At 47.3% G+C, this 14,910-nt stretch overlaps 1 protein-coding gene across 9 annotated transcripts in view; it reads left to right on the top strand.

Moving 5' to 3' along the window:
• CHD4 (chromodomain helicase DNA binding protein 4) overlaps positions 1 to 14,910 on the top strand; it is a 29,479-nt gene that overhangs the window by 10,383 nt on the left and 4,186 nt on the right. For 4 of the 9 annotated variants that reach the window (XM_081248411.1, XM_081248407.1, XM_081248409.1 and 1 more), the window contains exons 13-37: positions 11 to 142; positions 222 to 318; positions 1,002 to 1,193; positions 1,657 to 1,857; positions 2,042 to 2,179; positions 2,609 to 2,730; positions 2,856 to 3,029; positions 3,427 to 3,568; positions 3,663 to 3,794; positions 3,898 to 4,015; positions 5,522 to 5,646; positions 6,005 to 6,242; positions 6,386 to 6,561; positions 10,357 to 10,537; positions 10,622 to 10,708; positions 10,800 to 10,888; positions 10,993 to 11,126; positions 11,469 to 11,613; positions 11,727 to 11,892; positions 12,156 to 12,253; positions 12,363 to 12,492; positions 12,742 to 12,813; positions 13,136 to 13,276; positions 13,530 to 13,638; positions 13,753 to 13,885. In XM_081248411.1, the coding sequence (XP_081104537.1) occupies positions 11 to 142; positions 222 to 318; positions 1,002 to 1,193; positions 1,657 to 1,857; positions 2,042 to 2,179; positions 2,609 to 2,730; positions 2,856 to 3,029; positions 3,427 to 3,568; positions 3,663 to 3,794; positions 3,898 to 4,015; positions 5,522 to 5,646; positions 6,005 to 6,242; positions 6,386 to 6,561; positions 10,357 to 10,537; positions 10,622 to 10,708; positions 10,800 to 10,888; positions 10,993 to 11,126; positions 11,469 to 11,613; positions 11,727 to 11,892; positions 12,156 to 12,253; positions 12,363 to 12,492; positions 12,742 to 12,813; positions 13,136 to 13,276; positions 13,530 to 13,638; positions 13,753 to 13,885 (3,472 nt within the window). Of the gene's footprint in view, positions 1 to 10; positions 143 to 221; positions 319 to 1,001; positions 1,194 to 1,656; positions 1,858 to 2,041; positions 2,180 to 2,608; positions 2,731 to 2,855; positions 3,030 to 3,426; positions 3,569 to 3,662; positions 3,795 to 3,897; positions 4,016 to 5,521; positions 5,647 to 6,004; positions 6,243 to 6,385; positions 6,562 to 10,356; positions 10,709 to 10,799; positions 10,889 to 10,992; positions 11,127 to 11,468; positions 11,614 to 11,726; positions 11,893 to 12,155; positions 12,254 to 12,362; positions 12,493 to 12,741; positions 12,814 to 13,135; positions 13,277 to 13,529; positions 13,639 to 13,752; positions 13,886 to 14,910 lie in introns of all 9 variants that reach the window. The other 5 variants (XM_081248408.1, XM_081248410.1, XM_081248406.1 and 2 more) reach the window with 2 other exon arrangements.

Below are 14,910 nucleotides of genomic sequence, written 5' to 3'. Positions count from 1 at the left end.
GACTTCGCAGTGTGGACAAGAAGGGCCACGTCCACTACTTGATCAAGTGGCGGGACCTGCCCTATGACCAGGCGTCCTGGGAGAGTGAGGACGTGGAGATACAGGACTACGACCTGTTCAAGCAGGGCTATTGGAATCACAGGTGAGGGACTCGGATGAGTAGAGCTGCTGCTCACCGAGAAGGACTCCAGGCAGCCATGTGACGTATCTGTCTTCCTTAGGGAGTTGATGAGGGGTGAGGAAGGACGACCGGGCAAGAAGCTCAAGAAGGTGAAGCTGAGGAAGTTGGAGAGGCCCCCTGAAACCCCAACGGTTGACGTGAGTCAGCAGGAGAGGGAGGGCGGTTTGTCAGGTAGGACGACGTATGTTGTGTGCTCCAGTCTGAAGGCATGGTCTCAAGTGATCACTGCAGCTAAGTTGCTTCACACAGACTGCTTCCCTAATTTCCACATCTCTGTAAATCAGGGGAAAAATACTAGGATTACTTTATTTTCTCTCTTCCTCATCAGAAAAATAAAAACGTAGATGTTAGTGTCTATACGACTGAGGAGGTGTCAGGTATGGAGGGGTCACGTAACCGAGCTTTTGTGAAACTTGTTTTGGAACCTGGGTCTTCTGACCCTTAATTCACGGCTCAATTCTTCCGGGGTTTTGTGTAATAGAAGGTGAGTCTGGTTAAGGTTAAACAGATAAATCTAGAGGGGGCATAGGATCATTTACCTGGTGGTTCCTGACCGGTAGAATTTACTGTACTGCCAAGGAGACTATGATGTGTCTTTCTTGGATGTCTGTAGGACCAAGATCTCCGTCTTGCCTTGCTTCCTGGAGGATCCTAAATAAAACACAAAGTTACAGTAACCATTAGGCACCTTTTTCCCACCATTTTTTGTGGCTCCCTCGAGTAGGATCTAGTGAGAGTGTGTCAGGAGGAGGCAGCTGCTGTTTTAACGGAAGGAAGGGAATTCTTGGCCAGCTCTTGACTTCTTTATTTCATCCTTCAGCCAACAGTGAAATATGAGCGACAGCCAGAGTACCTGGACGCTACAGGTGGAACCTTGCACCCTTATCAGATGGAGGGTTTGAACTGGTTGCGCTTCTCCTGGGCTCAAGGCACCGACACCATCTTGGCTGACGAGATGGGCCTTGGGAAGACCGTGCAGACCGCAGTCTTCCTCTATTCCCTCTACAAGGAGGTAGGAGAGCTGGGGCTGTTGGTTTTTTGTGTGGGTATTTTGGGTTCGTGGTCTTCTCTTACACTCTGAGGAGACAGAAAAAGGAAGAAGAAAAATTGGTCTGTGGCCCTGGAGAACAGTGTCGAGTGACAGTAAGATAGACGCAAGTACACAGAGACAGACTGGAGGGAATGGAACTGTGGGTGGGATTAGTGGTGGGTGCCTGGAGCCTCGGTCCCGGGGGACGGATATGCGCTGAGACAAGCAGAACTGTGGGTAGAAGTAGCGTGGAGAGACGTTGAGCGGCAGGGGTGCGGTGTAAGCTCCCTGCAGGGCAGGCAGGGCGTGTTGGTACATGGAGAAGGGAGGGAGAGGAGCGGCACACGCCCGTCCTCCGCCCATTCCAGGGCAGGGGCAGGGTGGGCGCTCGGGTTGCGTGTGGGACCCTCAGTCCTTACTCTCCGTCTCCTCTTCTTCCTCAAAGGGTCATTCCAAAGGCCCCTTCCTAGTGAGCGCCCCTCTTTCCACCATCATCAACTGGGAGCGGGAGTTTGAAATGTGGGCTCCAGATATGTATGTGGTGACCTACGTGGGTGACAAAGACAGCCGTGCCATCATCCGAGAGAATGAGTTCTCCTTTGAGGACAATGCCATTCGTGGCGGCAAGAAGGCTTCCCGCATGAAGGTACCGCAGCGGGAGGGAGACCCACCCTCGGAGAGGGGAGTTGTTGCTCTGGGCCCCTCGTGTCCTGGTCCCCGGGGTGAGGCAAAAGGATAATAGCTGGGAGGAGGGAAACCCCCCGGAGTCCCTTGACTTGGCCTGTACCGGCGGAGTTGGACAGGAGTGACCAGGTTGCCTTCTTGTGCAGAAAGAGGCATCTGTGAAGTTCCACGTGCTGCTGACGTCCTATGAGTTGATCACCATTGACATGGCCATCTTGGGCTCCATTGACTGGGCCTGCCTCATCGTGGATGAAGCCCATCGGCTCAAGAACAATCAGTCTAAGGTGGGGGGGGGGGCGGGAGGTGTGGCCTCCAGGTTTAGTGTTCTAGTACTACCTACTCATGAAGGGGAGACCTAGGAGGACAGGAAAGGGAGAAAGGCTCTCTGCCTTCCATCCTCACTCGTGATAGATCACCCTTGGAGGCCAGGCCTTGAAAGTAAGATGGAGGGCTTCCCTGGCGGTCCAGTGGTTAAGAGTCCGCGCTTCCATTACAAGGGGCACGGGTTCAGTCCCTGGTCAGGGAACTGAGATCCCGCAGGCCGCACGGTGCGGCCAAAGAAAAAAGAAAGAAGAGTTAGTAACGGGAAAGAAGATAAAGGGAAAAAAAAAGGTGGGGATGGGGGTGTAACTGCTGGGCAGCAAAGCAGAAGTCTGTGGACGTGTGCTGGAGCTGTCCTCTTATTGAATTCCACTTCTCTCCTGCCTCACCAGTTCTTCCGGGTCTTAAACGGTTACTCGCTCCAGCACAAGCTGTTGCTGACAGGGACTCCATTACAGAACAACCTGGAAGAGTTGTTTCACCTGCTCAACTTCCTCACCCCTGAGAGGTTCCAGTGAGTGTGCGCTTATCCATAATCGGCTCCGCATTCTTCTAATTCTTCCTTTTGCCCGTTTCCTATGTCACTTTCCTTTCTTCCTTTCCCCCTCTCCAACAACTTTTTCCTTTCTCTTTCTGAAGCAATTTGGAAGGCTTCTTGGAGGAGTTTGCTGACATTGCCAAGGAGGACCAGATTAAAAAACTGCATGACATGCTGGGGCCTCACATGTTGCGGCGGCTCAAAGCTGACGTGTTCAAGAACATGCCTTCCAAGACAGAACTGATTGTGCGTGTGGAGTTGAGCCCTATGCAGAAGTGAGTCTGAAGGGATGGAAGCACTGGCTCCGTTTGACGGGCACGCTTAGACACCTGCCAGTCTGCACGGTGCTTCCTAGTCTTCTCCATACTGCGCCGCAAGGCGTGTGGTGACAGGAGCCAGCGAGGGCTAAAGAAACCTGTTGCCAGGTTGCTGGGGCCCAGAGCTCTTTGTTTTTACCATCTTTACTGGAGTATAATTGCTTTACAGTGGTGCGGCCCAGAGTTCTTACTGAGTTAATCCTTACCTTGTTTAAAATGACGATGGTGGCGCTTCTTAGGTTTCCTCAGTCCCAAAGTGAGCTGTGTTGGAAAGAAGATCCCAGACCCTGGGACTGCATTATGAGTCACATAAAGGCTCTTGAGCATGACTTATCTTGCTGTCTTGCCCACATAGGAAATACTACAAGTACATCCTCACTCGAAACTTTGAAGCGCTCAATGCTCGAGGTGGCGGCAACCAGGTCTCTTTGCTAAATGTCGTGATGGATCTGAAAAAGTGCTGCAACCACCCGTATCTTTTCCCCGTGGCTGCCATGGTACGTTGTGCCACCTCTTGTTCCTCCCTGGGCGGGAACTGCTCCATTTGGGGTTTCTTTCAATATTTTTTTCCTTCTTTGCGTCTTTCCTCAGGAAGCCCCTAAGATGCCTAATGGCATGTATGATGGCAGTGCCCTAATCAGAGCATCTGGGAAGCTACTGCTGCTTCAGAAGATGCTCAAGAACCTTAAGGAGGGTGGGCACCGCGTACTCATCTTCTCCCAGGTATCGTGTGGGGGCTTTTGTGGGCAGCAGTGGACAGCTCAGTGACCTAGGGGAGGGATTGTCATCTGATTAATCCCGTAATTAAAGTGTGCTCGTTTTCCAGATGACCAAGATGCTGGACCTGCTAGAGGATTTCTTGGAACATGAAGGTTATAAATATGAACGTATTGATGGTGGAATCACTGGGAACATGCGTCAGGAGGCCATTGACCGCTTCAATGGTGAGAGGGAAGGAGTGGCTACGGTCCTGGCTTCCCTCACTCACGGCTCTGGACCGATCGATCACTTGTTCTTCTTGAGCATCTGCTTTTCTGTGTAGTGGTTTCGGGCCTTTTGTCAACTGATGTGGAAGAGTACTTGTGAATGTCTTGATTGGAAGGATGTATTGGACTCTCGCTGGGAGATTGTTGGTTCCCTTTGGCGTCTTTGCTCTCCGCCCTTTATTTAACCCTCCGCATTGCGCCTTGAGGCCCTGCAAACCCGTTAGTGGCGGCTTGTCTCAGTAGCCACTGCCACCTCCTCGTCTTGGTCTTTGCGTTTTAATTCGAAACAATTGCGAACGTAAAGTTCAAGAAACAATACAGAGACGTGGTGTATACACTTCACGCAGCTTTTCTTAATAATGACTTACGTAGCCTCAGTACAATGATCAAACCCAGGGAATTAACACCGGTGTCATGCTACCATCCAAACTGCAGACTTGAATTGAATGTCACCACTGTTACTGTGTCAGGATCCAGTCCCACATCCCACGTTGAGCGTAGTTGTTTCTCTTCCAGTTCTTCATTCTTTCCTTTCCTTTCATGACGTTGATACTTTTGATGACGACTGGTCAGCTCTTTTGTAGAATGTCTCGGCTTTTTTGTTTTTTTTTTTTTTGCGGTACGCGGGCCTCTCACTGTTGTGGCCTCTCCCGCTGCGGAGCACAGGCTCCGGACGCGCAGGCTCAGCGGCCATGGCTCACGGGCCCAGCCGCTCCGCGGCATGTGGGATCCTCCCGGACCGAGCCACGAACCCGTGTCCCCTGCATCGGCAGGCGGACCCTCAACCACTGCGCCACCAGGGAAACCCTAGAACGACTCTGCTTTGTCTGATATTTTCTCATGATGAGATTGACACTAGACATTTTGGACAGGAAGCCCAGAGAAGCGATGCTGTGTCCTTTTCAGTGCATCATTCCCAGAGAGGACATGATGTGGATAATGTTCCATTGCTGGTGTTAACCTTGATCACTTGGTTAAGGTGGTGTCTGTTGAATTCCTCCCATGTAAAGTTACTCTTTTTTTTTCATTGTGATTGATAAATATCTTGAGGGAGATACTTGAGACTGTGGTGACATCCTGTTTCTCCTTAAACTTTCCCACTGATTTCAGTGGTGGACCTTGCTTATGAGTATTACTTATTAATATTATTCGTTTTGTGTTTGCCGAATGAGGTGTTTTTTTTTTTAATTCAAATATAGTTGGTTTACAATGTTGTGTTAATTTCTGCTGTACAGCAAAGTGATTCAGTTATACATATATTTTTTCATGTTCTTTTCCATTATGGTTTATCACAGGATATTGAATACAGTTCCCTGTGCTATGCAGTAGGACCTTGTTGTTTATCCATTCTATGTACGATAGTTTGCATCTCCTAGTGAGGTTTTATATTTCTGATATACCTTAAACGTTTATTAACTGGAATTCCAGAGACAACTCTAATGCTGTTTTTGGTTCCTCTCTTAGCGCCAGGTGCTCAGCAGTTCTGCTTCTTGCTTTCCACTCGAGCTGGGGGCCTTGGAATCAATCTGGCCACTGCTGACACAGTTATTATCTATGACTCTGACTGGAACCCCCATAATGACATCCAGGTGAGCAGAGGTAGCAGCCTTGGTCTACAGTGACTTTTTGGAAATGCATAGTGTTCTCTGTGAGGGCTCTATCATCTGGGATTAGTTGTTTCAGGGAGAAACAGTAGATTCTTTTCAAATGTCTTTTACCTTACTGTAAGCCAGAGACTTTGGGTTAGCTGTGGTCTTATTTTGGGTAACATGATAGAGGGTGGTATCTGGGGGTAGGGGTGCTAAGGGAAGTGTTGAGTGAGGGCAAGCTGCAGCTCCTCTCCTGCCTTGTGCTGGATTTAACTTACTACGTGGAAGTCAGGGCAAGAGTAGAAGTAAGGAAATATGATTACTTCAGTTTTGGCCTCCGTTTTGTGCACAACTCCAGGCCTTTAGCAGAGCTCACCGTATTGGGCAAAACAAGAAGGTGATGATCTATCGGTTCGTGACCCGTGCGTCAGTAGAAGAGCGCATCACGCAGGTGGCAAAGAAGAAGATGATGCTGACGCACCTAGTTGTTCGGCCTGGGCTGGGCTCCAAGACTGGATCCATGTCCAAACAGGAGCTTGATGACATCCTCAAGTTCGGCACCGAGGAGCTATTCAAGGACGAAGCCACCGATGGAGGTGAGCTAGGCAGGAGCTTGCTCTGGTGTGGGGCTTGGCGTCTCTAAGGGGTGTCTTTGATACCTGGGGTCCTCTGGGACTTGCTTTTCCCACCGCAGCTGCGGAAGTTAACGGGGGGTATATGGACCCCTGCTTCTTTATAGGAGGAGACAACAAAGAGGGAGAAGACAGCAGTGTCATCCACTATGACGATAAGGCCATTGAGCGACTGCTGGACCGGAACCAGGATGAGACCGAAGACACGGAATTGCAGGGCATGAATGAGTATTTGAGCTCCTTCAAAGTGGCCCAGTATGTGGTGCGAGAGGAAGAAATGGGGGTGAGTATGAGTCCAAAGCAGTGCTGTGCTTGGTGACTGGTCCAAAAATTGGAATTGAGACCACAATAGTATCTGAGACGAGAGGAAGCCATCTGTAGGCAAATCAGTACACTGCTGAATTGATACGCCTCTTCCTTTGAAGAGAAATTCCGTAACATATGAGCAAATCACATTCTCATCTTTGACGTGGCTCTGGCTACTTTTCACACTCAAAACACTTGTATTAGCTCTTCTTTTTTCTTTTTTTTAATAACTTATTTTTGGCTGCGTTGGGTCTTTGTTGCTGTGTGCGGGCTTTCTCTAGCTGCGGCCAGCAGGGGCTGCTCTTCGTTGTGGTGCAAAGCATCTCATTGCGGTGGCTTCTCTTGTTGCGGAGCACGGGCTCTAGGCGTGCGGGCTTCAGCAGTTGTGGCTCGCGGGCTCTAGAGCGCAGGCTCAGTAGTTGCGGCACATGGGCTTAGTTGCTCCGCAGCACGTGGGATCTTCCCAGACCAGGGCTCGAACCCATGTCCCCTGCATCGGCAGGCGGACTCTCAACCACTGCGGCACCAGGGAAGCCCCTACTTTATGATATTTTTAAATGTTATTTTATTTTATTTGAATTTTATTTTATTTAATTTTTATACAGCAGGTTCTTATTAGTTATCTATTTTATACACATCAGTGTATACATGTCAGTCCCAATCGCTGTATTCATCCCCCCCCCCACCGCCCCCCGCCTTTCCCCCCTTGGCGTCCATACGTTTGTTCTCTACATCTGTGTCTCTAGTTCTGCCCTGCAAACCGGTTCATCTGCACCATTTTTCTAGGTTCCACATATATGCGTTAATATACGATATTTGTTTTTCTCTTTCTGACTTACTTCACTCTGTATGACAGTCTCTGGATCCATCCACGTCTCTACAGATGACCCAATTTCGTTCCCTTTTGTGGCTGAGTAATATTCCATTGTATGTGTGTACCGCATCTTCTTTATCCATTTGTCTGTCAGTGGGCATTTAGGTTGCTTCCATGTCCTGGCTATTGTAAATAGTGCTGCAGTGAACATTGGGGTGCATGTGTCTTTTTGAATTATGGTTTTCTCTGGGTATATGCCCAGTAGTGGGATTGCTGGGTCGTATGGTAGTTCTATTTTTAGTTTTCTAAGGAATCTCCATACTGTTCTCCATAGTGGCTGTATCAGTTTACATTCCCACCAACAGTGCAAGAGGGTTCCCTTTTCTCCACACCCTCTCCAGCATTTATTTGTTGTTTGTAGATTTTCTGATGATGCCCATTCTAACTGGTGTGAGGTGATACCTCATTGTAGTTTTGATTTGCATTTCTCTAATGATTAGTGATGTTGAGCAGCTTTTCATGTGCCTCTTGGCCATCTGTATGTCTTCTTTGGAGAAATGCCTGTTTAGGTCTTCTGCCCATTTTTGGATTGGGATGTTTGTTTTTTTAATATTGAGCTGCATGAGCTGTTTATATGTTTTGGAGATGAATCCTTTGTCTGTTGATTTGTTTGCAAATATTTTCTCCCATTCTGAGGGCTGTCTTTTCGTCTTTTTTGTAGTTGCCTTTGCTTTGCAAAAGCTTTTAAGTTTCATTAGGTCCCGTTAAACTTTATTTTTTGAATAGATAGTATAGCCCTCCATATCTGTGGTTCCTCCACATCTGCAGATTCAACTGACCATGGACCATGTAGTACCGTAGTATTTACTGTTGGAGAAATATCTGCATATAAATGGATTCATGCAGTTCAGACCTGTGTTGTTCAAGGGTCAACTGTAATTCACCTAGTTCAAAATTCAGAAGCTACAGAAGTATCTCTTTCCCACTCCAGTCCTTTGGCTACCTAGTTCCCTCCCTGGGGATAAGTGATATTTATTTTATAAATTATTTTATGTGCACACAAATTACATATATATGTATATATACATATATATGTATATGCACACGAACGCCTTTTTTCCTTTTCCTTTTCAGGAAAGCAGTTTTTTTTTAATTGAAGTATATTTGATTTACAATGTTGTGTTAATTTGTGCTGTACAGCAAAGTGACTCAGTTATACATATATATACCTACTCTTATTTTATATATACTCTTTTCCACTATGGCAGTTCCCTGTGCTATACAGTAGGACCTGTTGTTTATCCATTCTCTATATAAAAGCTTACATCTGCTAACCCCAGCCTCCCACTCCATCCCTTCCCCAACCCCCTCCCCCTTGGCAACCATCAGTCTGTTCTCTATGTCCGTGATTCTGTTTCTCTCTCTGTCCGTGATTCTGTTTCTATTATATAGATTCATTTGTGTCCTGTTTTAGATTCCACATATAAGTGATATCATATGATATTTGTCTTTCTGACTTATTTCACTTAGTATGATAATATCTACTCTCATCCATGTTGCTGCATAAGGAAAGTAGTTTCTTATACATGACATTCTGTACCTTATTTTTGTCCACCTAATAAATCTTGGAAGATTTCGTCCAAATCAGTACCTAAAGAGCTTCCCCCCCTCCCCACCCCTCTATTCACTGCATGATACATCCTTGTTTGGAAGTACCATAATTTATTTACTTTTAGAAATTGAGATATAATTGACATATGCCATCATATTAGTTTCAGGTGTACAACACAATGATTTGGTATTTGTATATTTTGTGAAATGGTCACCCCGATAAGTTTAGTTAATATCTGTCACCATACATAGTTATACATTTTTTTTTCCTGTGAGAACTTTTGAGAGCTGCTCTTTTAGCAACTTTCAAATATGCATATTTGAAAGTACTGCATATTTGAAAGTTAGCTATAGTTACTATGCTATACATAAAATCACCATGACTTATTTATTTTATAACCGGAAGTTTATAACTATAGTTACTATGCTATACATAAAATCACCATGACTTATTTATTTTATAACCGGAAGTTTATAACTACAGTTACTGTGCTATACATAAAATCACCATGACATTTATTTTATAACCGGAAGTTTATAACTATAGTTACTATGCTATACATAAAATCTCCATGACTTATTTTATAACTGGAAGTTTATAACTATAGTTACTATGCTATACATAAAATCACCATGACTTATTTATTTTATAACTGGAAGTTTATACCTTTTGACTCTCTTCACCCTTTTCACCCCCCATAATTTATTCAAGTTCCATAATGATGGATATCTAGGTTGTTTCTAGTATTATGCTGTTAGCAGCAGCTTAATTCTAAAGTAAGGGATTTGGAATTCGTGGTCCTGAATGATCTGAAAAAAAAGACTTAAGACTTTCAGAGGAGCATAAACATTATTGGGACATAAGAGGATATATATAATTTTTTTTTCACAGTTGGTAAACTTTTATGAAGTTTATGAAGAACAGAAAGGGCTTATGGCCCCTCCACGTTATCTCTTGGGAAAATCTTTTGCAGTCTTTCAGAAGCTTCTCCACGCTGCCTTGCTAAGGCTGTAACGTCTCTTTTCTTCATTTTACTGTCTTGCAGCTGTATATGCATCAGTAAAAGGGGTTAAAAGAGAACGTACTGTCTCTTCATCCTTCTCTTGTGATAACAGCTCCATCCTATATTTTTCTTTAGTTATTCTGACTGCTCATCTCAACATAATTATGAGGAACCATGTCTTGTCAATTAAATTTCTTTTAAGCTCTTAGGTCCAAGCAGGCACACCAAGTATTTCAGAGTCCAGTCATGAAAAGGAGCTAGCAGAATGGGAACTGTGAGGACCAGGGGTAGCTGGTCGTGCTGGCTTCAGCACCCCTGAGTCCTGGCCCTCCCTCTGTCCCAGGAGGAAGAGGAGGTAGAACGGGAAATCATAAAACAGGAAGAAAGTGTGGACCCTGACTACTGGGAGAAATTGCTGCGGCACCATTATGAGCAGCAGCAAGAAGATCTGGCCCGCAATCTGGGCAAAGGAAAGAGAATCCGTAAACAGGTCAACTACAATGATGGCTCCCAGGAGGACCGAGGTGTGTGTGGCCGGCCCCGCCCCCCACCCATGGGCCGTTCCACTAGAGCAGTGGGCCCCGCTCATCTGCCCTCTCTCCCTCCAGATTGGCAGGACGACCAGTCCGACAACCAGTCCGATTATTCAGTGGCCTCAGAGGAAGGTGATGAAGACTTTGATGAACGTTCAGAAGGTGAGGGCTATGCCTTTCTGCTGGATTTTTTAAATATTGCCTTGTCTGATATCCCTATCAGTGTCACTCACGCATCCTTTTCTTCTCGCAGCTCCCCGCAGGCCCAGTCGCAAGGGCCTGCGGAATGATAAAGATAAGCCATTGCCTCCTCTGTTGGCCCGTGTTGGTGGGAATATTGAAGTGAGTACCGTTCCGTCCTAGGGAGGGTCGGGTGAGTGCTGCTGTTGGGTCTTTGGTGGAGTACGGTCTACTCCTTCTCTCACCTGGGTTCCTTCTCCCCCCAGGTTCTTGGCTTTAATGCTCGTCAGCGAAAAGCCTTTCTTAACGCGATTATGCGATACGGGATGCCACCTCAGGATGCTTTTACCACCCAGTGGCTTGTGAGAGATCTGCGAGGCAAGTCAGAGAAAGAGTTCAAGTAAGTTGGGGGCTGGAATGCCTGTTGTAGAGCAAGGGCTTTTAGTCTCTGGTCACTCCACAGTACTAGTGCAGGCTGTGCAGGAAATCGGCTGTCTCCTCTGCTGACGTTGGCAAGTGAAGCTGTTAGTAACAGGGTTCCTTGTACTCCTAGCTTCCCTGGAAGAGGACCTGGGACATGGTGTGGGGTCTGGAGACCAGCTTTCAGCGCGACGGTGGGCTTTACCTCACGTGGAGCCATAGTTGTTGTCTCGGGTGATGCCTGACTGCGGGTGGGAAAGAATCTGATCTAGGAGTTGGCATGATTGCTCTTTAACCCATTTCTCTTATTTGTTTACCACAGGGCTTACGTCTCTCTTTTTATGCGGCATTTATGTGAGCCAGGAGCAGACGGGGCCGAGACCTTTGCTGATGGTGTACCCCGAGAAGGCCTGTCTCGCCAGCATGTCCTTACTAGGATTGGTGTCATGTCCTTGATTCGCAAGAAGGTGAGCCCTGAACCTCCCTCCATCGTTCAGGGGTTTCTAGGTGAAACTGGAGAGCCAGCAGGAAAAGAACCGAGATGGAATTGGGTCTTCAGCGTCTTGTCCCATTGCTGCAGGTTCAGGAGTTTGAACATGTTAATGGGCGCTGGAGCATGCCCGAACTTGCGGAAGTAGAGGAAAACAAGAAAATGTCACAGCCAGGGTCACCTTCCCCAAAGACTCCCACACCCTCCACTCCAGGGGACACACAGCCCAATACTCCTGCACCGGCCCCACCCGCCGGTAAGTCTGCCTGGACTGTTGTTTCCTATCCTCCTCTTCTTGTCCTGGCCTTCGCTTTTTCTGCTTCCCTGTGCTCAGTTCTAACAGGGGAGTCTGGCAGGACACACAGCAATCTCCCTCTCAGTTTAGGAGGGCTGTCCTAAGAATAGGGCTGGCTCTTAAAGGCACGAGAGGACAGTTTAAGATGAGACAAACTGAGAAGGTGTGACCTTCTCTCTGATCTGGGACCTTCTTCCTAATGAATGTCTATTATTGGTGTGCAGAGGATGGGATAAAAATAGAGGAAAATAGCCTCAAAGAAGAAGACAGTGCAGAAGGAGAAAAGGAAGTGAAATCTGCAGCCCCTGAAGCCACTGTTGAGGTAAGAGACGGGGGTGACTGGATGCCACACCAAAGGCAGATGGATAAGCCTGTTCTTCCTCTTGGGTGCTGGCCTGTCTGCTTCAGCGTCTTTCTTCTTTCCTTTGAAGTGTACACAGCCCCCTGCCCCTGCCTCAGAGGACGAAAAAGTCCTTGTTGAGCCTCCCGAGGGAGAGGAGAAAGTGGAAAAGGCAGAGGTCAAGGAGAGAACAGAGGAACCAATGGAGACAGATCCCAAAGGTATGCACATTTTCACACACTACAGATCCCTGTGAACCACAGTTGCTCTTAGACTTGCAGCCCGGCTGGAGGGAAGTCCAGAGGAAGTGACACACTGAAGAATCTTGTACCCTTGATTTTAAATTGTGGGCTTTTTCTCTCTCAAGACATCTTTTAAGACATTCATCATCAGGATCTAGGTCCAGGATATAGTGTAGAACAGAGAGTATGCTTCCTTAGATACGCTGTCAGTGCCATCTGTTCTCCCAGGTACTGCTGATGTGGAGAAGGTGGAGGAGAAGTCAGCCGTCGATCTGACTCCCATTGTGGTGGAGGACAAAGGTGGGTGTTTGGAGAAGCTGACTGTGCTTTTAAAAGGACTCTAAAGCTGAGAGGAAGGACTTTATCTCTCGGACACCCCTCTGCCCCCAGGTTCCCCCATCCATACCCATATAATCATTTTATCCCAAGCTAAAAGACTCCACCTCTCCCCACGTGTGGCTGTCAGTGGGCCAGTGGCACCTTTTCCTGGGTTTAAGAACACTTCTGTGGAGAAAGGGTGGAGGTGGATGGGTATCTTGTAGCATATGGTGCTGTATATGGGTAAGGGCTATGGTGCTGGCTTCTGTCTGGAGCTGACATTTTTCTTCGGCGTGTCCTGTAGAGGAGAAGAAAGAAGAAGAAGTAGAGAAAAAAGAGGTGATGCTTCAGAATGGAGAGACCCCCAAGGACCTGAATGATGAGAAGCAGAAGAAAAATATTAAACAGCGTTTCATGTTCAACATCGCAGATGGCGGTTTTACTGGTATGAAAAAGGGGCCCACTGGGGTTAGGTGGATTCGAGGTGAAATCAGGGTTCTTGTCAGAAACCAGGGTACAGAGACTTTACCTCTCCTAGAGAGAATGCCAGGCTGACTGCACACTCCTCTGGGCTCCATGTGAGAAAGCCAGAGGGTATATTAAGTTGGTATCTGGGGATCAGGAATAAATAGCTTTTTGAATTCTCACAGATGTTTGCCTTTCTTTTTCTCCCCAACCTTCCCTAAATTCCTCCTCAGAGTTGCACTCCCTGTGGCAGAATGAGGAGAGGGCAGCCACAGTCACCAAGAAGACTTATGAGATCTGGCACCGACGGCACGACTACTGGCTGCTGGCTGGCATCATAAAGTATCCTTTGCCTGAGTTGGGGCTGAGGTCCTTGGTGAAGGTTTCTGAGGGTCCACAGTTTGAAGTTCTTAATTTCCTTGTTTCGTTTTTCCTGAGCAATTAATTTTCCAATAGCCATGGCTATGCCCGGTGGCAGGACATCCAGAATGACCCACGCTATGCTATCCTCAATGAGCCTTTCAAGGGTGAAATGAACCGTGGCAATTTCTTAGAGATCAAGAATAAGTTTCTAGCCCGAAGGTTCAAGGTGAGCAGGACGGGGAGGAATACAGCGTGGAAGTGGCAGCCCTTAAAGTGCAGAAGGGACTAAAGGAGGGAGTCTCCTCATTCAGCCACACTGATTATTGTGTTCTCTTGTGCACTTCGCTCTGTATTCTGTGAAAGGCTTTGCTCCTAAGTATCTTAAATATCAGAGATCAACACATACAGACCTGAAGGTTAACTAGTTGGTTAAGGGCTGAAGATGACTGTGCCTGATGCATGACACAGACCAGTGCAGTGGGTGTGCTGGGGGAACACGTAGGCTGGAGTGTTCAGGAAAGATACAGAGGTGGGACTGAACTGGATCTCTGAGGAGGCAGGGCTGCCCGTGGGCTGGTGGCACGTTTTTCTGGGTCTGTGTGGATGAAGGGTCGGGTAGACGCCAAGGTGTGGAGCTCCATTTTCAGAATCACTAGGGCTGATACGCCCAGGACTGAAGGGGGGTTTTCCTCAGGAATTCAGCAAATGCATATTAAGGGCACCTTGTGTGCAGACCATCATAATGGGATACCATGGAGAGGAGACACGTGGCTCTCAACGCTGAGTATAATTGGGGGAATAAGAAATGTACACTAATAAACCTTCCAACATCATGTGCTAGGTAATGGGTGGGCCAGGGACAGGCCTGGTGCCTGTTCCCAAGGAGCTCTCAGTTTAACGTAGAGGCAGACGTGTGGTCAAATGAATGTCATTCTGTGTGTTGCGAGGGAGACTGCTAAATCCTTAAGAAAGTTCTCCAGAGGGAATGTGGGGAGTGGGGAGAGCTCACAAATGCTCCAGGGAGAAGATGGCGTTGGAATGAAGTTTTGGTGAATGTAATAGAGATTGCCGGATAGAAACGGAAGGCCCTTTGATCAAAAGAATTAGGTTAGGCAAAGACAGAGCCTGTAGAGCTTATGGTGTTTGGAAACAGCAAATAGTCCAGGTGGGGTGTAGAAGACACTTGTGTTGGTGATGGTGGGAGGTACACAGGAGAGAGAAGTAAGGCTGGAGGTCGGTAGGTAGGTTTTT

Source organism: Mesoplodon bidens, assembly GCF_964165515.1.
Source record: "Mesoplodon bidens genome assembly, chromosome: 11".
Classification (NCBI taxonomy): Eukaryota; Metazoa; Chordata; class Mammalia; order Artiodactyla; family Ziphiidae; genus Mesoplodon; species Mesoplodon bidens.
The sequence above is the reverse complement of the archived record's forward strand: the minus strand, read 5'-3'. Positions and strand labels throughout refer to the sequence as shown.